Source organism: Peromyscus maniculatus, chromosome 1 (genome assembly GCF_049852395.1).
Source record: "Peromyscus maniculatus bairdii isolate BWxNUB_F1_BW_parent chromosome 1, HU_Pman_BW_mat_3.1, whole genome shotgun sequence".
NCBI classification, from domain to species: domain Eukaryota; kingdom Metazoa; phylum Chordata; class Mammalia; order Rodentia; family Cricetidae; genus Peromyscus; species Peromyscus maniculatus.
The window spans coordinates 189,104,343-189,129,704 of NC_134852.1; the positions used below are offsets into that span (position 1 = coordinate 189,104,343).

At 39.4% G+C, this 25,362-nt stretch overlaps 1 protein-coding gene across 4 annotated transcripts in view; it reads left to right on the plus strand.

Moving 5' to 3' along the window:
* Positions 1-25,362, plus strand: part of Tnks2 (tankyrase 2) — a 68,206-nt gene that overhangs the window by 26,423 nt on the left and 16,421 nt on the right. The window contains exons 9-20 of one of the 4 annotated variants that reach the window (XM_042285342.2): positions 164-285; positions 3,272-3,363; positions 3,449-3,527; positions 7,019-7,190; positions 8,526-8,605; positions 14,087-14,232; positions 14,911-15,076; positions 16,145-16,364; positions 19,685-19,794; positions 20,577-20,765; positions 23,873-24,125; positions 25,016-25,098. In XM_042285342.2, the coding sequence (XP_042141276.2) occupies positions 164-285; positions 3,272-3,363; positions 3,449-3,527; positions 7,019-7,190; positions 8,526-8,605; positions 14,087-14,232; positions 14,911-15,076; positions 16,145-16,364; positions 19,685-19,794; positions 20,577-20,765; positions 23,873-24,125; positions 25,016-25,098 (1,712 nt within the window). The remainder of the gene's footprint in view (positions 1-163; positions 286-3,271; positions 3,364-3,448; positions 3,528-7,018; positions 7,191-8,525; positions 8,606-14,086; positions 14,233-14,910; positions 15,077-16,144; positions 16,365-19,684; positions 19,795-20,576; positions 20,766-23,872; positions 24,126-25,015; positions 25,099-25,362) is intronic. The other 3 variants (XM_076562824.1, XM_076562819.1, XM_076562829.1) reach the window with 3 other exon arrangements.

Consider the following 25,362-nt stretch of genomic DNA (forward strand, 5'->3'; position numbering starts at 1 on the left):
GGGAACTAGAATGCCATTGTGTCTGTTAATTGTTGCTTATTAGTCTTACCTATAGAGCCTTAATCTGGTTATTTTGGAGATTACTTTGAAAATACTAGTATTGTGCGAGGCAACCTCATTACTATGATAATTTTCATGTGAATGCAAATGCTTCTTTGTTTAGATGAATTCAAAGGCCACTCATTGCTACAGGCTGCTCGGGAAGCTGATGTTACAAGAATCAAAAAACATCTTTCTCTGGAAATGGTGAATTTCAAACATCCTCAAACACACGAAACAGCATTGGTAATGTTTCAGACTTAAGCTTTTCAAATAAAATAACCCAAAACTAATCATAATGTCTGATTTTAGTGATAGCATTGTTTTTAAAATACTCATCTGTTGGTTGGTGGCTGGCTTATGTTTTTGTTGTTTTGGTTTTGTGAGTCTAGTGTCTTGTTGCATAGCCCAGATTGGCCTTGTGCTCGTGGTAGTCCTACCTCAGCCTCTCAAGTGTTGAACTGAGCATTTGCTACCAGTTATCCATCTATATATAAAGAAAAAAGATATCTAAATAGTGTAGACAAATAGACAACTCACAAAGCAAGTGGTCATTTGCGGTTTTCACAAGTTTGAGTTTAGTATCTTACTTAGAGTTACTTCCAGTTACAAACTGGGCATGATACTGTGTTCCTGGAATCCCAGAATCCAGAAGGCTAAGGTAGGGGAACACAAGTTTAAGGCTAGCCCGAGCCACACTAGCAAGACTCCATCTTAAAAAGCAAGTGGAGGCAGGGCATGGAGTGAGAGAGGTGACTACCTTAAAAAGTAGAAATCCCAGAAGAAAACAGGAAGCTCTGTTCTATGAGCTTCAGAGTGTTCTTTAGGTAGAAGGAAATGAGTCAAGTAGACTGTCTGGTAGGTAATGTGTTTTCTTCCTTATGCCTTAATATAAACTGCGAAACTTGCAGCTTAGCTTTTTTTTTTTTAATTTATTTATTTTATTTGCATTGGTGTTTTTGCCTGCATGTATGTGTGAGGATGTCAGATCTTGGCGTTACAGACAGTTGAGTTGCCATGTGGCTGCTGGGAACTGAACCCGGCTCCTCTGGATGGGCAGCCAGTGCTCTTAACTGCTGAGCCATCTCTCCAGCCCCCAACATTTAACTTTTTAAAATCCAAGTTAAAAAGAAACTAAAGCTCTAGACTATTAAAAAATGCTAAGCAGAAAATTAAAACGATAGCAGCATTAAACTAGTATGGAGAAGCTTAGAAAGACTAACAGTCATGGAAAATTTTCTAGTTTGAAAAATCTCATTATCTAAGGAGGATATCTTTCAACTCCCCAGTCACTGCCTAAAATCACAGATAGTGATGAACCCTACATATGTCATTTTTTCTTACATAACCACACCTGAGATAGTTTAATTTATTCTTGACACACAGTAAAATTAACGACCATACCAGTAGCTCTTAGTAAAACTTCAGTATACAGTATCTTTTCTGTCCTTCATCAGTTGAAGCTTTTCAGTTAAAAAAAAAGCACTTTACAGCTTCTCTCTGGTATATCATAGTTGCCAGCAAAACTGCCCCTGCACTTTAGAGCCATTAAGTAAAATAAGCATTTCCTGAACACAAACACTGTTACATTTCAGTTGATTCAAAGATAACAGACAGCTGCAAAGTTACTAACGAGTAGGCAGCATATGCAGCCTGTATACTCTGCACAAAGAGCAAAGGACAGGATTTCATCACACTTCGCAGAAGCATGTTTATTTCTGGAGCTTTTCTGTGTAGTAGCAGATCATAGTGATCTCAGGTAATAAAAGCAAAACAGCATAGTTGAAAGAATGTTTTACTATGTGTGTTTTCCTCTAAGTATCCTGCTGTAATGTCTTTAACTTTAAAACATGCTAGGACTTAAGTGTTCATGGGTAGTTGTGCAGGGGCAGTTTCTTACTGTTTCTAGAGATTGCAGGCCTTTCCCTAGGATGGTCAGAAGAGTAGGACTCTGATTTGTGGTGGGTATAATAAAAACTTCCTGGAAATAAACTATCTCTCTTTTTTTTTTGTATTCAGAATAAATGTTCTAGGGTATTACTCTTAGTGTGTCAAAGGAACTGTGTACCAGTTAGATTTGACTTTATTGAGGGTGAAGGAATTATTTTGGTGACTGCAGCAATATCAAAAAAATGAATCAGGAACATAGTTGTTAGGAACTGACAATGTGTGATTAATAACAGGAGAACAGGGGCTGGGGAGATGGCTCAGCAGTTAAGAGCACTGGCTGCTCTTCCAGAGGTCGTGAGTTCAATTCTCAGCAACCACGTTGTGGCTCACAACTATCTCTAATGGGATCTGATGCCCTCTTTTGGCTTAAAGGCATACATGCAGATAGAATATTCATATACATGAAATAAATAAATAAATCTTTTTTAAAAAAATAACAAATTTCATTATTGCTGTATGTTTAGAAGTATAGAGAGCAACTTTGCTTTAAAATTTTAACCAAAATTTTTAGCTCACAACTTTCAGATTTGGGTTTTGACAAATAATCACATTGATTTGGTCAATTCTCTGTCAGATATTGAGTATCTGTTAGACAGCATTATCCAGATGTTGACAATGTAAAGATTATGCTGTAACCATAGGTAATAAGTTTATAAAAGGCAAATCCCTACCTCCTTTCTCTTTCCCTTCTTGATACTCAGAAATGCTGCAGCCACAGCAGTACAGGTTGTGCCGAACAGGTAGTTCACGTCCTTACTCTGCTTTGGACCAGTTAAGGAAGATACACAACTTAGCAGCTAGCCCAGCAGTGCTGTTAAACCAGCAGAATTGAGAACAGAGCAGATGGGTATGCTTGTTCGTGTAACAGCCCAAACTCTGGGCTGAGGACATACACAGCCCAGTGGGAGAGCTGGGGTACCATCTCTGAAGCTGTGGATCAGTTGTTAGCATTGCAAGAAGAAATGCTAACCTTTGAGTCTGTCCTAACCTTTTAAATATAACATTCATCCTATCAGTAGTGGCATTTTCAAAATTGAGAACAAAGTTTAACCAGAATATTTAATAACACAAAGTATTTGATCCTGTGGGATTTTCCAGCTGTGTCAGAATCTGTAATTACTACACGTTCTCTCCAATAGAAAGTTTTTCAAGAGCAAAGTTGGGTAAAAAGAAAACAAAGAAGTTACATTTCATTTATTATCCATGATTGGAAACACAAGTGTTCTTAAGTGAAAATGGTTCTGTATGGTCCTTGATTAATGCTGCAATTTGAATTATTTAGCATTGTGCTGCTGCATCTCCATATCCCAAAAGAAAGCAAATATGTGAACTGCTGCTAAGAAAAGGAGCAAACACCAACGAAAAGACTAAAGAGTAAGTGTACCTTTGACCAGTAGATGTTATTAATATCTTTTTGTATGGAAAATATACTTATTGTGGCTGGCCTTTTCTCTTTAAGATTCTTGACTCCTCTGCACGTGGCTTCTGAAAAAGCTCACAATGACGTTGTGGAAGTAGTGGTGAAGCATGAAGCAAAGGTACATCCTTTCTGGTAACCATTGGTAATCCAGTCAGTCACTCTCTGATAAGTGGATATCTAGCTCCTTAAACTAGTCATGCTGTCATAAAGGGTTTTTTCTTAGTTTACAGTTCAAAACAGCCCTAGGGTGGGGAGTAAAAGTACTTGCCATGCAACACCCCTCAACCAAGTAGCCAACCCCAACTCAGCCATCTTCAGGGGAGCCAGGCCCAGAGAGGAAGTGGTTCAGAAGGAGCAAGAATGAGCTTAGGTTGGGAGGGAATGGGTTCATTGAGGAGCTGGAGCAAGACCACCACAGCCCAGCCTGGTGGCGGCCGGTTGCCCTGCAGGCCCCATTCCTGCCTGGCACTGTCCTCCTTACAGTAGAAACAGAGCTTGCGAGTGCATGTCAGCTGTTAACAAGTGGTTTCTAGTACATTCTTGGCTTTGCTAAATTTAAAAAAAAAAAAGGTACTTGCCACAAAATGGTGAGGACCTGAGTTCAGATTCCCAGAATCCATGGAGCAGGAGATAGTGCTCCTGTGGCTAAATGGGAGGCAGAGATGGAAGAGTGTCTAAATGCCTGTAGGCCAGCTAGCCTGGCATGTACAGTACCCAGTCTGTCTCAAACAAGATAGAGGGTGAGGAACCACACCCAAGGCTGTGCTCTTGACCATCATGCACACATACACATGTGTGCACATGCACACACCACAACCTCAATATGCAGAACTTCCCAAATCTATTTTTTGTTATTGTTAGGAAATTTATGTATCTATTCATATGTACGTTATTCCTGTATGTCCTTTTTTCTCCATTCCTTTTAATTCACTGATCAACATTATACTTGACTTTTTCTTAACAGTACACAGAACACCTCTTGTCTTAGCAGGAGACCAGTTCTACTCTGGTTTTCTTTTCTGGCCCGCATCTGAAATTCCTTTATTAATATAATAACTCCTCCTTATTTACCAGTGCAGACTTTGTACTTTCCACGATTTCTGTAAAAAGACAAAGAACTTGAATAGAAGAAGTAAAGAAATAATTTGAGTTAAAACAACATACGTAACCATTTTGATGAATTAACATTCTTTAGTTGGCATTTATACGCAAAGCATTTTACCCCTCGAATAACTACTTCCATCAAAGCTGTAAATAATTTTCTTACTCAATAACTTTAAAATATAATTAATAATGAGTCCAGAGAAATGGCTTAGTGTATAAAGTGCTTGCCATTCAAGCCTAACTACCTGAATTGGATCTCCTGGAATCTATGTGAAAAGCCAGGTGTGATGGCACACATCTGTAATCTCAGTGATCTGATAGATGGGAGAGACAGGGAAGTTGGCCAGTTCACCAGCCAGCTAGCAGAGTGACAGAAACAATAAGAAGACCCTGCCTCAGCATGGTGGGAGGTGAGACCTGAGTCCCAGAAGATGTCTTCTGACTTCCACATTTTTTTACACACACACACACAATTTCAAAATTTTAATGTAAAGAATGCTTGGTAAAAGGTGTACACAGCAGAAATGACAGCTGATAGTTTACATTTTTAATCCAAAGACTTTCACCTTCTTCAAAGAAATTTTTTAGTGAAAATCTAGTATGTGGTACAGAAATGGAGCTGCTATGAGTGAAGGGGAAAAAAACAGGCCCTGAGTGGCCCTGAGGCCTTATCCTCACAGGTTTGCAGGTCAGTTTTCTTACTTTTCCTTCCTTGGATTTCTCCCCTCTCAAGGAATTACTTAAAATTTTCAGTTTCTTTTTCTGTTACCTTTAATGTCCTAATCTCTGATTTCGGGAAGATCCTGATAATGTATAAACGTGATTTTTCCTATTGTAAATTACTGAATAAAATAAAGTTGGTTTCTGCTTGACTGCTTGGCATCCTCATTTGTCTCTGCTCTGTGCCTTCTTGTGGATTGCTCTTTCCTTACATACGGCACACTACTTGAAGAGTATCCAGGCGAACACTGAATCTCAGTTGTGAAACAGTTGTGACTAGAGACCACTTACTTGCTTTTGTCCAGGACTTGGTAGTTTCTAAAAACCTGTGTCATAGTGCGAAGACTGAAGAAGTCCCAGGCAAACCAGCAAAAGTTGGTCATCCTGATATATATTACTCAAAGCTTTCAGGGTTTGTTTTTCCAAAAATATGATTTAGTGTGTGAGTAAACATTGCCCTGAGCATTTCAAATAGGGTTTCAGTTCTGTAATCATGGACACTCACAGTCTAGTTTTATGCTCATTGAGATCTTGCTATGTCCATCTTCAAATAGTCTCTAATGACGTGAATTATTTATTAGCCAGTGCCTCAAAAGACACTGATGGACATAGGATTGGTTAGTTATATATTGAATTATTCTAATGGTAAGGAGGGAGAGTGGAAGTGAGGTGCTCTTAGAGGTCATCTTATTTTCTTGTGAAAGAACTTTACAAAAAATAATTCTGTACCCACTACCTGGATACTATCACCAGCCATATTATGTTACATATCCGTCAACATGTATTTTTTGACAGGTTTACAGATTACTGTGCACATACTAAATACTCCATGTATACACAGCAACTAGAGTTGAATATTTATATATAGTTTTTCTGTAGGTACAAAAGTTATGGGGTGAAATGTGCAAACCCTCAGTATATATGTGCTGAATTTTAACAAATCTCTACATATATGTATGTGTGTGTATGTGTGTATGTATGTATATATATACACACATGCATATACAGTATATCTGTGTAACCAAAATTTATTAAAGAACACGGGCTGAGGCAGAAGTGGGTGATGGATAGTTCAGTAGTAGAGTGTCTCAATGTGTCAGGCCCTGAATTCAATCTATAACAGTGCTTCATCTCAGGCAGTCTCTACCCCAAACAATAACAGCCATTTTGAGATTTATCTATCACAAATGTGTACTCTTTAGTGTAAGGCTTTAGAGATTAGTATAATGTTTTAGAGATTGATCAGCATGTCCACAATGCCGTTGTATTGCTGGTGAATGTTTCATTGTGGATATGCAGTATGTTTATTCACATAATATTCTACATGATACATGGTGTAGAAGGAAATAAATAGGAATGAGTATTTGAATACTAACTCACCTCTGGAGTGCTCCTTGCTGTTGTATGTCTTGGAGCCAGTCATAAAAATTACATATCTCAAAGACCCATAAAATTTCAATGGATGCAGCCTTTTCAGTCACTGTCTAGTTCTGAATAGGGTGAATTTATAAATGCTTTAAGGCTAAACATAACTTAAATGTTGAACTTATTGTACTTGGCAACCCACATGTTTAACCCAAAGTTGGATCTATATTCCTGATACCAGTTTTCATGGATTGGTGAATTTATACTCTAGTATTGAATGGGGAAAATGCCTCCTTTGGCACTGGACAGTTGGTTTCTTTAAAAAAAGCTAGAAACTTTTAATAGTAAGTATTAAGTGCTAATGGATGATTTTAGATGGTGCACCATAATGCTAATTTCAGTGTTTTCTGCATTATGAAGGTTAATGCTTTGGACAGTCTTGGACAGACATCATTGCACAGAGCTGCACACTGTGGTCATCTGCAGACCTGCCGCCTGCTCCTGAGCTATGGGTGTGATCCGAACATCATATCCCTTCAGGGTTTCACCGCCTTGCAGATGGGAAATGAAAATGTACAGCAGCTGCTTCAAGGTATTGGGTGCTTCTCTGACATTCTGTTTTAAAGATTAACCTTTAAGGTTTTTCACATATCAGGTGTTAGGTGTAGGAGTTGATAATAAACAGAAAAATTTTGAGAAATGTTGGCCTTCTTAACTTAAAATTCTTAGCTCATTATATTTGATACTTAAATGTCATTAAATTGTAATTATGACTTTTGTTCAGTAGCATAGTCCGCCTGGTTTCTCTAAATAAAGCTGATTTACCAGGCATGGTGGTACACACCTTTAATTCCAGTATTCAGGATGCAGAGGTAGGCACATCTCTTGAGTTCCAGGACAGACAAGGTTGCATAGACCCTGTCTTTTTTTTTTTTTTTTTCTCTCATTTCTTCCCTCTCCTGCACTCCATTCCCCTCCTTTTCCATAAGCACTGGGACTGCTTTCTTCTTTTTTTAGATCTTGAGTATGTAAGGCATGTATGTGTCTTCTAATAATGCATGTTACAATATGATTCTTTTCATCTTGTTCCTGGCTTTATTATTTTGTTTATGGGAGATTTACCCTGGCACCTTCCCACATTCATTTTTTATTTGGCTCTTTGATACACTGTTCTAGATGTTTATCCTAAGACATAAACATTTATCTCTGTTTTCTTTTAGTTCTTTTAAGGTTTAATTTTTAAATTTAAACCTTTACCTGGAACTTCTTTTGTTGTATGTATTCTTTTCAGAAATTTTGAGTTTTGAGTCACAGTTTTCATTGTTTTTGTTTTGTTTTGTTTTTGTTTTTTTTGAGGCAGGGTTTCTCTGTGTAACAGTTTTGACTGCCCTGGAACTCACTCTGTAGACCAGGTTGGCCTTGAACTCACAGAGTTCTGCCTGCCTCTGCCTCCTGAGTGCTGGGATTAAAGGTGCGAGCCACCACTGCTGGCTCAAGACACAATTTTAAACTTGAAATGTTTAGCTACTTTCTAATCCAACTATACTCCTTAAAATTGAAAAAAAGCTTGAGGCTCTGGAAATTAAAGTGATTTGTCCAGGTTCAGATAACTAGTAGATAACTAGTTACTATCAGAACCGTGTTTAGATTTCTGCTGGTTGCTCTTTACCAGTGCTCACACGTGGCTTGTTTATAATGCAGGCAAGCTTTCATTTTGGTTATGTTCCTTCCCACCACCTAAATAGCATATGGCTAGCATGCTTACACATTTTGTTCAGTGTATATTTTCAGAAGTTCTAATAGCCTGAGTGTTTTCCCCTGTGGTGATACTAGCAAACCAAAACCTCCTTTGTAAGTAGGACTGACTCCCTCCAAGCTTGGTCTGATTTTCTACATGAAAACTAACCTCTCTTCTCCCCGCTTCTAGAGGGCATCTCACCAGGTCACTCAGAGGCAGACAGGCAGTTGCTTGAAGCTGCAAAGGCTGGTGATGTAGAAACTGTAAAGGTGAGAAACCGTCTGAAATTGTTGTTAATCTTTGGTTTTTATTTTGGCATTGTTTAATAAATCTGTACTGTTACATCAAACAGCTTTATTAAAAAGACAAAAAAAGCACCCAATTCCTTTGCAGTAAGATCACTGAGAAATGGGGGTATTTCACATGTATTTTAGAAAATATCACACTCACAAATTTTAGTACTCTTCTTGTAGCATAAAATGCAGTTGTCTTAAAGGCCTCACCTGTCCCTGTAAAAGGAGAATAAGGGGCTGGAGAAACAGTTCAGAAATTAGAAGCACTTGCAGCTCTTGCAGTGGCCCTGCATTCAGTTCCCAGCACCCAGATGGTGGCTTACAATCGTGGATACCTGGGTCCAGGGATGTAACACCCTCTTCTGACCTCCGTGTGCACCAGGCACACATGTGGGGCACAGACAAACATGCAGGCAAAACATTCATACACATAAAATCATCTTTTTAATAAAAAATTATCTTAAGGATAAGTAAGTATGGACCAGGCATGATAGTGCACAATCCAAATACTAGGGAGGCTCAGACAGGAGGATTAAGGGTTATAAGGCAGCTCGAGCTACTTACGAAGACTGTCTAAAAGCAATACTAAGAAAAAGAAGAGCTTTTCTCTTTCTCTTTCTTTCTTTCTTTTCTTTCTTTCTTTCTTTCTTTCTTTCTTTCTTTCTTTCTTTCTTTCTTTCTTTCTTTCCTTTTTCTTCTTTCTTTCTTTCTTTTTTTTTTTTTTTAAGACAGGGCCTCACTGAGTTTAGAGTAGTCTGGAAGTCTTTAACCTCCTGCTGCAGCTTCCGGTGTGCTGGGGTCACAGGCATACATCACCAGAATGTCACTTGGAGTACACCTCTTTTCTGTTGGATACAAAGTTCTTCTTTGCTAAGAGTCCTATAAATAAAATAACTACAAAGATAAAGCTTTATTCTTTAGTATGAAAATATATCTAAGAACTGCCTCATTAGAACAGTGGCATGTTAAAACATTGTTTTGTGTAAGAAATATTTATTGACAGCATCAAATAGATCCTAACTGTATCTTAAATGTATCAATCATTATTTATACACAGAACTTTCAAGCACTCCTCAGAATATCTTCTAAGTCTTTCAGAGAAGTAACATGTTAATTATTTGAACATCATTTTCATCATTACAGGACAATGATAACTGCAAGTCTTCATGATTCTGTGGTGGTAAAAACACCTGCAGGTTGAGATCTAAGACATTTATTAAGAACTTGCTGGGCAAAATTAAGATTGCCAATATAAGTTAATAAACGTTTCCCAATGTAAAAAAGAAAAAGAAGAAAGTTTCATGTTGCTGTCCATTACTGTTTATATACGACACATAGAACAACAGGAACTAGGTGCAGGTGTCTATACAGACTCCTCCTGACTGTGTGAGCATAGTGTTAGCACTGCTCAGAGCTGTTCAGTCTCTTTGTCAGCTGGAGGACTGCATTTCTTTTCTCCTACAGAGCGCCAGACTGCTCATCTGTACCATCCTGGCAGCAGTCCCCAGAGTCCCTTCCCTCAGACTCTGTTTGGACTTGTGCCATACACACGTGGCTGTCCTGCTGTCCATGTTGTGTGTCCGTTACGTACAGAAATGTATGTCTGGGTAAATAACCCAAAAGCCTGATGTTCTAAAAGAGCAAGGCTCACAATTCAAGTAATACAAATCAGAATTTGACTCATCTATTTCATGAAGTAAATAATTCTTCAATAGTGCAGTAATACTGTTTCAGTTTTCAAAACTAACCAGGAGAAAAGCCGCCTTATTTTTTCATTGTTTTATTTCTCTCCTTAAAGACTTTTCAAAACTAGGCTGCTCCAAGTTGAGGGAGCACTCGTGTACAATAAGAAATTTTATAGAGCTAGATGGTGGTGGTGTACACCTTTAATCCCAGCACTCAAGGAGGGCTGACCTCTGGGTTCTAGGACAGCCAGGGCTACACAGAGAAACCCTGTGTCAAAAAAAAAAAAAAAAAAAAAAAAAAAACAGGTTTTTGTATTACCTAATTTGTGGCAGAAGCAGCTGTTTGAAATAATTTTGTTGAATTTCTACACAGTTGATTTTCTATAGATTTATATAGTTGTTGGTTTTTGTTTTTTTAAAATACACAAGCCAGACACGTTAGCACTTGCCTTTAATCCCAATACTAGGGAGGCAGAGGGAGGTGAATCTCTTTGAATTTAAGGTCAAAAGACTTGTTAGGGTTACACAGTGAGACCCTGTCTCAGCAACAACAAAAAAGACTTACAAATATTGGTCTCTTTCCAGAGCTCTGAGAGTTTCTTCCCTGATCTTTTAAGTGGGCTAGGTGTTTGGGGGCAGGGTGTGTTCTCTCCTTCCCCTTTATGGAGGTCCCAGTGGTCACACTCAGGTCTGCAGACCTGCACAGCACCCATACCAGCGGGCCAGTCTTGCCGGCCCTGAATGAGAGTGCACATGATCCACTCACTGCTGTGCCAGTGTGAATAGAGAGAGCACGTGCAACCAGGCTTTCTGATTGGATTTTCATGAGTCAAGTGATTGTGTTTTATTGAATTCAAGATATTTATTCAAGTTAAACTAGATAATTTTATCTGTATGTGTAAGTAAATGAGGAGCCTGATGAATTTTAAATGTTAATTTACTTATAGACCATGAAAGTATTTAATAAGCATAAGATTTAACATTACCAGAAGTGGTGGCCATACTCTTTTGATCCCAGCACTTGAGAGGCTGAGGTAGGAGGTCACAGTTTGAGACCAGCTTGGGCTAATTCTTTTTTGTTGTTGTTGGCAGTGGTTTTGATTTTAGTTTAGGTTTTTTTGTTTGTTTTTTGTTTTTTTAGAAAGTATAAACTCTGTTTTCATCTGAATAGAAGGAGCCTAGAAGGAAAAGACATGAATTTAAAATACAAATTGGACTTAGAAAATAAAGTAATGCCATTGAATTAAGGAAGACACCTATTTCTCTCTGTGATAAGCATTAGGCTAGCTTCATTGCCCTCTGACTCTGAAATCACTTGGAAATGTATCTCCATCAGCTTTTCTGTTTCTTTTCTATCTTAGGGCATGTGACTGTATGAATTACTAGGATAGGAACATTCTCCAAACTACCCAGTGAATATTTCCATTTTTACTTAGATTTGTTTACTATTGATCTACCAGGTTACATCATTTTCTGGACACCCATAATACCTCACAAAAACAACCTAAGAAAGGAAGGGTTTATTTGGGCTTACAGTACAAAGTACGGTCCAGCATGGCAGCAGGAGCTTGGGGTAGCTGGTCACATTGCATCTGCAATCAGGAAGCAGAGATCAATGAACACAGATTTTGAGCTCATTTTCTCCTTTTTATTCCGACCAGGACACCAGGCCATGAAATGGTGTCATCCACAGTTACAGTGGTTCTTCTTAATTAATAGATGGTTCCTGGCAGGCATGCTGAGGGGAGGCTCGTCTCCTAAGCTATTCTAAGTCATCCAGCCTGACGGTATTAGCTGTAACAGTCCCCAGTAACAGAGTGGGCAGTATTAAATTGAAAAGGTATTAAAATGATGTGCAGTAACTACCACTTGTGGCAACAGCTGGTTCACAGTGGAAACACTCATTGCTAGATCATGTTTCAGACCCACTGAAACACTGCTTTGGTACTGCAACCTCACTCATGGAATCTAGTGTATTTTGTAAGCTCAGAAAAGCTTTGCCAGTTTGTGGCTCTCTTTGGGATAAAACCGCTGATGGCGCCTTACTGAACTTATCCTTGTTCTTAAGGTAGACTTAGTAAAATGATTCCTTACTAATGCTGATACTCTTTTGACTCTCTAAGCATTGTCTGTTGTCTGTAGCTAGAGTTTTCCTGCCTTGCACACAGTCAGGACAAATCTTTGTCACCCGCCAGTCCCACAGCCGCTCAGACCCAACCAAGTAAACACAGAGACTTATTTTGCTTACAAACTGTATGACTGTGGCAGGCTTCTTGCTAACTGTTCTTATAGCTTAAATTAATCCATTTCCATAAATCTATACCTTGCCACGTGGTTCGTGGCTTACCGGCATTTTCCACATGGCTGCTTGTCCTGGCGGGTGGCTGGCAGTGTCTCTTTCTGCCTTCCTGTTCTTTTATTTCTCCTCTCTGTTAGTCCCACCTATACTTCCTGCCTAGCCATGGGCCAATCAGTGTTTTATTTATTGACCAATCAGAGCAATTTGACATACAGACCATCCCACAGCACAGCCAAGTGCAGACCATCTCAGACACCTGCACTCAAGACTTGTGGTCCTAATCATCCTCTATGTGGACCTGCTGGATTAAGGCATGAGAAACCCAAGAACGGACTCCCACAGAACATACAGAACATCCCACAGCAGTTGTCTGTTTTATTCCCCTAAATTTTCTGCATAGGACTCAAGAATATTTGGGGTATTACTTTTGATTGAGCTAGACTTACTCATCTGAACCAAAGAACACAAGAAAATAATTTTAGCAATTAATTTTCTTAGTTCTCCAAGGATGGTATATAGCCAAGAACATTTTGTTAGTTCATTTTATTTATTTATACATACTGCAGAATGAGTCATTATCTTAAGTGTGGTTCCTTGGCTGCTAGATCACCTAAAAACTTGGTAGGAATGCAAATTTACAACCCCAGACACTGACTTACAAAATTTTGAGGTAAGACCAGTGTGTGTCAAAATTGTAAACCACTGGTCTACAGCATCACTTCTCAGACTTTAATATACTTATAGTAGAGGTCTTACTAAAATGTAAATTTGCTGTGGGGTTTTTATTTGTTGTTTGGTGGAAAGTCTTACCATGCAGTCCATACTGGTTTGGAACTCATAATCCTCCTGCCTTCACCTTCCAATGCTGGGATTACAGGCATATATTACCTTGCCTGGCTTAAAATGCAGATTCTGACTGTGTAGATATGGATTTGGGACTCTGAATTTTTCCTCAGTGCTGCTGTGATCTAGTGTGCTATTACATGTGTGTACCACCAAATGGAAGTTACAGTGATATTCTTTGACATTACATTATCACTTTGATGTTACATTATCAATATATAAATAGTAAGTTTTACTACCTTTCAAAAAAGTAGAACATAAAAGTATATATGAGAGGACCAGAAGAATTCTCAGTAAATGGCAAGCTGAAATAAGAATAGTTTCTGAAATAACTTATTTAATGAAATAAGAAAATGAGACAGACATTTGACCCACCCACCCCCCACCCTACCCCCACCCCCACCCCCACCCCCACCCCGGTTTCTCTGTGTAGCTTCGCGCCTTTCCTGGAATTCACTCTGTAGCCCAGGTTGGCCTCCAACTCACAGAGATCCACCTGGCTCTGCCTCCCAGGTGCTAGGATTAAAGGCGTGTGCCACCACCGCCAGCAACATTTGAAATTCCTATTCATTGTGTTAAAACAACATGAGACTATGTAGCATTGTGTGTGTGCTGTGTTCAATCCTACAGAAACTGTGTACTGTTCAGAGTGTCAACTGTAGAGACATAGAAGGTCGTCAGTCAACGCCACTCCATTTTGCAGCTGGATACAACAGAGTGTCTGTGGTGGAGTACCTGCTGCAGCATGGAGCTGATGTGCACGCTAAAGATAAAGGGTAGGAAACAACTGCCATGGCTCTACCTTACCTTTACATGACCCTGGAAAACTACAAAAGACCTTTATGATAAATGATAAAAATACTTCTGTCTTTTAATGTATAATTATGTTTTCAACCATTGGTACAATGATAACTTATTAACTAAAGTTAAAGCGTTATGCTGAGCGTGGTGGTGCATACCTGGATTCAGGCACTGGGGAAGTTGAGGCAGGAGGATCACCACAAGTTTGAGACTAATACAGGCTACATACAGTATGGGGCCCTTTCTTTAAAAAAAAATGTGAATGACTCAAGTTTACATTAAGATTAACTTGTATAATGTCTTGTCATTTTATAATTGCCAGAGATTTCATTTTTGCAATTTTGATACTGACATTAATGTATTAAAGTATTTAGTGTTCATTGAGGATATTTGAAATTTTTTTGTTAATCTCGAAATTGTTTTTGTTAAAAATACATAATACTAGATGTTGAGTCTATATGTGAATGTTTATCATAGTCTCTGCATTTAAAATATTTTGAAAAAGTCTTTTCCTGCTTTCCATAGGTTTAAGTTCTACAGAGTCTTACCAGTATACTCCCTTAGGCAATTCTAAGAAATGTCTTTCATTGGTTATGTATAATTCCTGAGATTAAACCATGTTTTCTGCCATTACTGCTCATTGAACTTTTCAGAGGCCTTGTGCCTTTGCACAATGCATGCTCCTATGGACACTATGAAGTTGCAGAACTTCTTGTCAAGCATGGAGCAGTAGTTAACGTAGCTGACCTGTGGAAGTTCACACCTTTACATGAAGCTGCAGCAAAAGGAAAATATGAAATATGCAAGCTTCTGCTCCAGGTATGCTGAAGTCCTTGCTATGAACAGTGTGAATTACCTAAAATATTCAGATTATCTTTCAAATACCACTAGTATAAAATTTAAACTAATGAAAGTAGGAGAGGAAGTTACCTAATGCTGAACTAGATTTCAAAAGAAAATGTCATGAACATTTTTATTTTTGAATCTACATATATATTTCCCAGCATAGGGGGTTTATTTCTATAGCCACCTACCATGTGGTAGTTCTGTTTGCTATCAGATTTTCATGTTTGGCAATCCAACCTCAGATTACTTGACTTACCTGATTAAGTCATTTATAAGCCCAATTTGTTTAGCATTCTATAAAATTGATGATCCTGGTCTAATATAGATACAGATACTTTGCTATAGAATATTACAGCATAGATTCATTCATACAGTGTAAAAAGGAAAAATGCAGTGGTGGTGCACTCCTTAAAACCCAGCACCTGGGCTTCAGAGGCAGGTGAGTTTTTATGAGGTCAATGCCAGCCTGGTCCTCAGAGTGAGTTTCCAGAAAGTTAAATCAAGGCTACATAGTTAAGATCCTGTTTTTAAAAAAAAGGAAAAATGCAATCATGCATTGTGTGATAATTCAGTCAATGGTGGACTACATTTTTGGCAGTGGTTCCATAAAATTATCATGAGATACAGTTGTATCTCAGTTGGTAGAGTACCTGTCTAGCATGCACAAATCTGTGGGATTTATTCCCAGCACCACATGGACAGACTCAGTAGTACATACCTGTATTCTCATTATGTAGGAGGCAGAGACAAGAAAAGAAGACCAGTGGGTCAGGGTCAGCTTCAACTACAGAATAAATTTCAGAAGACTAGCCTGTGCTGCCTCTAATAATAATAATTTTTAAATTCTATAACTGAAAACTTTTACTGTAGTTTATCTATTCTTAGATACATACTTACTAATGTGTTACAGTATTTATGCATTAATAACAATGAGGTTCGATTTAGTATAAAATGATTTTCTTTGCTCTGGTTATTTTCTCAGTGACAAAATACACACTGACCCACCTCTTCCCCCATCCCCTTTTTTTTTCTCATGCCTAGCATGGTGCAGACCCTACAAAGAAAAACCGAGATGGTAATACTCCTCTGGATCTTGTTAAAGATGGAGACACAGATATCCAAGATCTACTTAGAGGTGATGCAGCTTTACTAGATGCTGCCAAGAAGGGTTGTTTAGCCAGAGTGAAGAAACTGTCTTCACCTGATAATGTAAATTGCCGTGATACCCAGGGTCGACATTCTACACCTTTGCATTTGGCAGGTAAATGAGTGAAACCAGATTTAGGCTGGTGACATCTAAGATTATTTTTATTTATTTATTTATTTATTTTTTTTGATGGGGGATGGTATGGAGGGTCTGAGATTAAAGAACAGCTTGTTCGAGGTTATTCTTTCTATCATGTGGGTTCCAGGGATCAAACTCTGGTTGTCAGGTTTGGCGGTGGATGCCTTTACCTGCTGAGCCATTTTTACCATCCCTAAGACTCATTTTTACTCTTGAGTAAAGTATTTCCTCTAAGTAAACTTATCTACCAACGCTTTCATTTTACCCTAGTATGTGTGTTTGAATAGAGCCATTGTGTTTATACATGAAGTGCTAGCTGAATTTCACTTCCTTTGGCACTGATCACATTCGGGAAGAACAGTTGCCAGATGTAGTGGTGCATGCTTTTAATCCCAGCAGAGGCAAGCAGATCTGTGTGAGTTCAAGGCCAGCCTGATCTACATAGTGAGTTACAGAACAGCCAGAGCCAAATAGTGAGACCCTGTCCCAAGGAAAAAAAAAAAAAAAAGAGGAAAAAATAATCAGTAAGAACAGTTGAAATAGGCTCTGCCGATCACTCTGAACTTTAGAATCCTTTCTGTGGGATCACTACATTGAGTTAGGAAAAACAGACCCGCATAAATTCTGCCTTCTTCATAGAAAACTACAGTTTTCATTTTCTAGTGATAGCTGAGTGTAAGCTGCAAAAATGAATGTCTTCAAAGACTTCCCTTCCACTATGTAGGTTCTGGGGATCAAACAGGTTATTAGGCCTGGCAGCAAGGGGCCTTCCCACTGAGCCATCTCACGAGCCCCAACTTTTATAAGCTTTTTTGTGGTGTATATATATTTTATATTTATGTGTATGGATGTATGGCTGGTCTTGCTTTGGACTACCAGCTCCCAAATAATGATCTGTAGACTTATTAATTAATTATGAAAGCTTGACCTTAGCTCTTATAACTTAAATTAACCCATTTATACTAATGTACAGTCTTCTACGTGGCTCATTACCTCTCCTCCATACTGTATATCCGACTACACACACACACACACACACACACACACACACACACACACACACACACTCCTGACACCTCTCGCTTGTGAATCTCTGCCTGAGTTCCTATCTCTGCCAGGAAGTCCTGCCTATCCTTTCCTGCCTAGCTATTGGCTGTTCAGCTCTTTATTAAACCAATCAGAAGGTATCTTGGCAGAGACACATCTTCACAGTGTACAAAACGATTATCCCACAACATGAGTTTTGCCTGCATGGATGTCTGTGTACCACATGTGTGCCAGATACTTGTGGAGGTCAGAATAGGGCATTGGATCCCCTAGAACTGGAGTTACAAATAGTTGTGAGCTGCCTTGTGGATGCTGGGGACCAAATCTAGATCCGCTGCAAAAACAAGTGCTCATAACTGTTCAACCATCTCTCCAACCCCTTATCTTGAATATTTGACATTACTGTTTTGTTAAGATTTATTTATTTTATGTATATGAGTGCTTTATCAACTTCATGCGAAAAGAGAACATCAGATCCCACTATAGATGGCTGTGAGCCACCTTGTGGTTGCTGGGAATTGAACTCAGGACCACTAAAGCAGCCATCTCTCCACCCCTTAGCATTACTATTTTAAATCCACATTGACTTTGTAAGTTGCAAATACATTGTTTTGTTTCTTGAGACAGGGTTTCTCTGTGTAGGCTTGGCTGTCCTTGGAACTATCTCTGTAGACCAGGCTAGCCTGGAACTCAGAGAACCCACCTGTCTCTGCTTCTTGAGTGCTGGGATTAAAGGTGTGTGCCACCACTACCTGGAGTTGCAACTATATTTTATACATAAAATGTGTCTACCCACTTCTAATAGTGTTAATACTACAGCTTGGGCTGTAAAGAAAGTCATAAAATGTTTGCCATGCAAGCGTAAGAACTTGTTCACATTCCCAGCATTAAGGGGCAAAGATAGAGCATCCCTGGAGCTTGCTGGCTACCTGACTAGCTGAGTGAGTGGGCTCCAAGTTTAGTGAGAGACCTTGCCCCAAGTAATCAGGTTGGGGAACTGTGAGAAGCCTGACAAACTGCATTCAATATCCGTGACCTACATAGTGAAAGGAAAAAGTCAACTCCCACAAGTTTTCTGACCTGTGGTGTGTACATACCACAAGCATGCACAGATAATAATACACGTTTTTTCTAAATTGGAAAGTGGCTGGGCCTGGTGATGCACACCTTTAATCCCAGCACTTGGGAGGCAGAGGGAGGTGGATCTCTAGGTTGGAGGCCAACCTGGTCTAGAGAGTTGCGGTACAGCCAGAACTACATGGAAAAGCCATGTATTGGGGGACACAGGGGAGGGCAGAAAGCAATCTATAATTATGTGTCTAGAGATACTTTGCCATAAGAGAACTGGCAGCTAGCTGACAAGATACAGGTTATATCATGCTGGAGAGTAATGAAGCTTTCCTCTTTGGTCTCAGTAGTGCTAAGGTCTCTACCATTTGTCTCCTAAGTGCTCTCATTAGGCTGAAGCCTGTTCCTACAACCTTCTGAAAAAGGATGCTTCCTGTTTTGCAGCTAAATAATTGGGTGCCTGTGATTTTTAGCCCTTGGGATCATACACCTGAATTAGAACATTGTATGTAACAACCATGAAGGCAGGGCCTTTGGTAGAGAAGTGCTTGCTTTCTTTCTTTACTTATTTCTTTATTGCTTTTATTGATTCTTTTATTTCACATTGTGCATCCCGATCCCACTTAGCATCTTGTCCCCTCATGTCCGCCCTCTGCCCTTGGAATCCCTCCCTCCCCAAACAAAACCAAATTTAAAAGAAAAAACAAAACAAAACAAAAATTAAAAAATAAAAAGAATCTGATCATGGAAGCTGTAGTGTGGCCCGTTAAGACACACAGTTTACCCTTTAGTCCATGCATCTTTACTTACAAGTGTTCGTTACCCTGAGTCATTGGTCTGGGTCGAGGCCTCTGGTTTCCGCCACATCACCAATAATGAATGGGCTTGCACTGGGGCTCCTCTTAGATATCCTGTTGTTGTCCTGTGCAATGGAGATCCTGAGAAGTTTTCAATGGATAGAGGAAATCTTTCTGTAGTTTGGGTCTGCAAAACCAATGACTAACAAAAGCTTCTAACATTTTAGGCCAATGGTGGATTTTTTTTTTCCACAAAATTAAATACTATAATTTCAAACTTATATAAAATTTAGTAATATCTATTTAAAAATATATGGCTATATAGTAATATGTAATTTTTCTACATTTGTTAGTGAAAGTAATGTTACTTCTTTCCTGAATTAGCTGGTTACAATAATTTGGAAGTTGCGGAGTATTTGTTGCAACATGGAGCTGATGTGAATGCCCAAGACAAAGGAGGACTCATTCCTTTACATAATGCAGCATCATATGGGGTGAGTTCTTCCGTGTTACCTTTAAAAAATCTATGTGATTTTTCAAAGTGGCTGTCAGTATCACAGTTTACATGGAATTTGATGTGACTTGTTTCACAAAGAACAAAATAAGTTGTAGTTCTTAATCTGCTATAAGCATGCTGTGTGTCATGCAATATAGTTATCATTTGTTGTAATATCTTTGGCACCTGTCTCTTGGTTTTGATGAAATACTAATTTGTGTGTGTGTCCAGAAAATCCACAGGTTTCATAGGAATCTTTAGAGATTCAGATACATTGTTACAGACTTCCAGCAACCCTGAAGATTCTGGTTAGCATAAAATTGGCCATTGTCAGTGGTCTAGTTTGAATAACTGAGGAAGGCTGCTAGTTTGTAAATTTATATTCACCAGTTATAATACATGAATTAGTTAGAAATCATTGAAGTTATTAGTTTATTTTTTCTATGTCAGATTCTGAACTGTAATTCTTAAGCAGCTACCCCTAAGTTACAATGCTGAGAAGAAGTAGCTTTACTTTTCATTTCCAGAATAAGTTTGAAAATAAGAAGGTAGGTACAGAGCCAGGTTTTGTTTTGTTTTGAGACATGGCCTCTCTACATATCCCTGGCTGTCCTGGAACTCACTGTGCAGTCCAGGCCAGCCTCGAACTCACAGAGACCTGCCTGCCTCTGCCTCTGGGATCAAAGGCATGCACTTCCATATCCAGTTCAGAACCAGTTTCTTAAGAAGTGAAGTACCATAAAACATTTCCAACTGTAACAGGAATATTTTCTTTTCCAGCATGTAGACGTAGCAGCTTTACTGATAAAGTACAATGCGTGTGTCAATGCCACGGACAAATGGGCTTTCACACCGTTACATGAAGCAGCCCAAAAGGGACGGACACAGCTTTGTGCTTTATTGTTGGCCCATGGAGCTGATCCTACTCTTAAAAATCAAGAAGGACAAACACCTTTAGATTTAGTTTCAGTAAGTGATGGGCTCTTTGAAAACTCAGAAAGTTCACGTGGCATGCGTAAGATGTCTGCGTAGTGAATATGGTTTTAGCTCAAAATTTAGGAATCCTTTGGTGTTGTGAAGTAGATATGCTATTAGTCAGTTATTGTACACTAAGTACTTTTGATATAGGGGAAAGAACAGTTGAGAGACAAAACAGGCCCAGGTCCTCTGTAAATGCTGTTACAGTGCATGATACTATGGACTGAAGATTGTACCAGCTTACCCAGTTAGGTAATTACCCCAAGGTGTAGTTGCAAAGCCTGCTACTAGCAGAGATTCTTGGTCCTTCCTCACTGCTTTTTCCTCCTGTTACTGTTTACCTACAAGAGCTGTCTGTGTGGGAGCCGGCTAGATGGCTCAGCTGGAAAAGGCACTGTTGTCAGACCTAACAGCCTGAGTGGACTCCAAGACCCTCCCACAAGTTGTCCTGTGACCTCCACATGTGCACCCTGGCACACATACACCCTGGCACATACTACACACAAATAAACAAAATTAATGCTTACTGTTTTTTAAGGTTTATAAAATAAACTGGGTTTTTCCTTTTCTTTCCATGGCTGCTCATGTAGGAGCCTCCTTTTTAGCTCCCAAATCTGTGTCAGTCACTGGAATAGGAGTACTTCCATGCCTTTGCCACGGAGGTCACTGACCAGAGCAGTAAAGTAGAAGGAAGGAAGGTTTTGGTCATCCTTCCCCACCCCCAGATCTTCAGGATCTATTATGTAGTCCTGACTGGCCTAGAGTTTTTGGATGTTTAAGATTATTTTATGCATATGTATGTGTGTCTGTATGTGTTTATGTGCACCACTTGTATGCTGGTGCCAGCAGGGGCCAAAGAATGTCAGAACTTCTGGAACTAGAGTCACAGGAGGTTGTAAACCACTTGATGTGAGTGCCTGGAAACCGAATCTGAGTCCTCTGGAAGAAAAGCAATTGTTTTTGTTTTATATTTTTTTGAGTAAGTGTTCTTAAGCTCCTGAGCCATCTCCAGCCCTTTGCACCAACCTCTTGCCTGCCTCCTGAGTGTGCTGGGATTACAGGCATGTGCCACCACACCTGTAAGAAACATTTTGAAATGGGAAGGATAGTGTCTTCTGTGGAGAGAGATTGTTCCAACCGATTGAGCCAGAAACTGATTTCGTTTGACTATATACAGGTTTAAAGAGATGTTCCCAAGCAGGCTAATTAACCTAACCGTATTTGCACAAAGACTTCTTAGAAATGTCTCTTTGGTTCCAAGCTGATTAAGAAGTAAGCATTTAGAGTTCATTCCTCCCAGACATTGATTCACCAGATATAATTAGTGCCTCTAGAGAATGCATAAGGCCTGGGGAGATGGATAACTAACTGAGAAAAGCACTTGTTGCATATATGGGAGCATCTGAGTTTGAATCCCCACAACAACCTACATAAGATCTGGATACATAGTAGGAGTCTATGTGAGAGAGGAGTTGGCTAGAAACCCCAGGGCCAGCTAGCCTGGCACCACAGTGGTGATGAGACAGACCATCTCAAACATGGTCAAAAGTGAGAACCAATACCCCAGACTCCTAACTTCCACGTGCACAGATTTATAGACTCATGCACACACAAATTACACACGTACCCACAAAATAAAATTTCAAAGATGGTTTCTCATAGAGTGAAAGCATGCATGAGCTTTGGAGTCAAATGGCTCCAGCCCTTAAAGCTGCAATCTTGCTAGTTGCCTAGCCTGTAAAGTTTAAAAGCATCATCTATAAGGTATAAAATATATCTGGTTAGTGGAATTAAGCATAGTAATAATATTGAAAGCCTTTAGATAGTTTCAGGTACCAAAATGTACCAATAAATGGTCTTTTTTATAGATAAATACTATGTACAAACTATAAGGTCAAGAGATGCACAAATTGAAGAGAAAAAGAAAGGTAAGGGTGTGGACATACAAATGACTAACCAAGAAAGCATCCCTATTGATGATTACTTAGCATCTTTTTATATATTATTTTGTAATTGTTTGTTGCTGTTTATATATTGTGCACCCTAATATACTTATCTGGGGGTCAGAGAGCAGAACAGCCACTAGATAGACACAGAGGCCAGGCAGTGGTGGCACACCCGCCTTTAATCCTATCACTGGGAGGCAGGATCTCTGTGAGTTCAAGGCCACACTGGGAACAGAGCCAGGTATGGTGGCACACACCTTTAATCCCAGTGCTAGGAAGGAAGTGATGGCTGGGTAGAGAAAGGTATATATGCCTTTAATCCCAGAAAGTGATGGCAGGAAGCAGAAAGGTATATAAGGTGTGAGGACCAGGAACTAGAGGCTTTTTAGCAGCAGTTCAACTGAGATCCATTCGGGTGAGGACTCAGAGGCTTTCAGTCTGAGGAAACAAGATCAGCTGAGTTGGCGAGGTGAGGTTGGCTGTGGCTTGTTCTCTCTCTCTGATCTCTCAGATAACTTTATTAAGGTACACAGTATATCAACCACAGTTTATTGGGGAGAAGAGGTTCAGATGTGCTTTAGTATACCTGTAGAAAGAAGTCAAAGGATAATTTGTGGGAGCCGTTCTCTCGTTACACCATGTGGGTACCAGGGATCAAACTCGGGTCATGAGGCTTACTGGCAGCTGCCTTCCCGCTGGGCCATCTCTCCAGCCCAGTACTTAGTTTACTGTTTGAGTGTGGTAAATAGTTGTATGTCATTAGTGAAGCGGATATAGCCCCGAATAGGGTTGAAAGTTCTTTATCGATCAGTAGTTCTGTAATTAATTTCAGTGCCTTTCAGTCATGGTGTTAAAATTAGCATTTTGTTCATTGTAGTTTGCAACATTTAGCAGTTTTTGTTTGTTTGTTTAATTAAATGTGACCTGGAAAGGGTGTTCTGAATTATGTTTTATATTTAGTGACAATTTATCTAGCTGGGTATCAGCCTGTATATTTCACTCTTAAAATTTTCTAATATTTCTCAGTGTCATATGATAACAGACCCAGTGTGAATTTGCTAGGTTTGTCCTATTTTTATTGCATCTTACTAGGCATAGAAGAATTGTAGAGCTTGTTTCTGACAGGTTTCATCTCCTTGAACTGTGTCCTAGGCCGATGACGTCAGCGCTCTCTTGACTGCAGCCATGCCTCCCTCTGCTCTGCCTTCGTGCTATAAACCTCAAGTGCTCAATGGTGGGAGAAGCCCGGCAGCCACCGCGGATGCCCTGTCTTCAGGTCCATCCAGCCCCTTGAGCCTTTCTGCGGCCAGCAGTCTTGACAACTTATCTGGGAGTTTTTCTGAACTGTCCTCAGTGGTTAATTCAAGTACAACCGAAGGTGCTGCCAGTTTGGAAAGAAAGGAAGGTGAGAAATCCTGTAAAAATAACTAGAGCTCCATGTTTGTCGTGTAGAGTGGTAGGAAATTGTCCTTTCCATCTTAAATACAACTCGATAAAATAAATTAATATAGGCTGAGAGTATTCACATTTATTTTCTTGTTTTCATAATGGAAATGGAATTCCTGTAGAAACTCCATTCAAGTCAAAAGATAGTGAGCGTGGTACTGCTGACCTATTGTTTATTTATTTATTTATTGTTTGCTGGTGTGTGTGTGTGTGTGCAAATTCATGCCATGGTATGTGTGTAGAGATCGGAGGACAACTTTGAAAAGTAGGTCCTTTCCTTCCCCTTTAAGTGGGTTCCAGGGATTGAACTCAGGTTTCCAGATTTGCACAGTAGGTGCCTCTGCCCACTAAGCCATCTCCCCAGCCCTGACCCATTCTTCTGATGTCAGTTTTTACCAGTCAGATCCTTCTTACTCTACACAACACCATAAAACTCTTTTTCATAAATGTTGTTGTAAAGGAACCTGAAAGAAGGCTGATTTTTTTTTTTTAAGATAAGACTAAAAGTAAAATTTAAATGAAAGTAAAGTGGGAAATGTTTAAACTTGAGAAGGCTCACTGTTTAACTATTTAAGCTGAGCGTGATGGCACTCACCCAGACACTCTGAGTTTGAGGCCAGCCTGGTCTTCATAGGGTGTTGCGGGCTAGCCAAGACTATATAGTGAGACCCTGCCTCAAAAAAAGTTTATGGAATTCTTGTTAGTTTTTGGTATAGCATAAGTGGCTGTTAGTATTTGCTTCTTTGATACGTTCTTTACATATATAGTAGCACAACAGAGCTTTTGTATTTTGTACAGTGTTGTACAGTATTCTGATGTGAAATTTTGTTCTGGACTTTTTCCTCACAGATCCAGGTGTAGATTTTAGTATAACTCAGTTCATAAGGAATCTTGGGCTGGAGCACTTAATGGATATATTTGAACGAGAACAGGTGAGTAAATGAATTGTATTGTTTGGTTTAGTGTTTCATATAAATTCAAGAAAGTCTGGAAAATGCTTGAAATTGCTTAAACCTTATAAGCTATTGGGAAATGTTTTTATAGGGTGTCTGTTGTATTTAGTGCTGGGCACTGAACCCTGGGTCTCCTACATGATGAGTGTACCGTGTGCTCATATTCTGTCTGCTGCAGCTCTGAGAGTGTTAGGAGACTGGAAATCGCTCACTACCTGATTTGGCTTAACTTTGGAGTCTCAT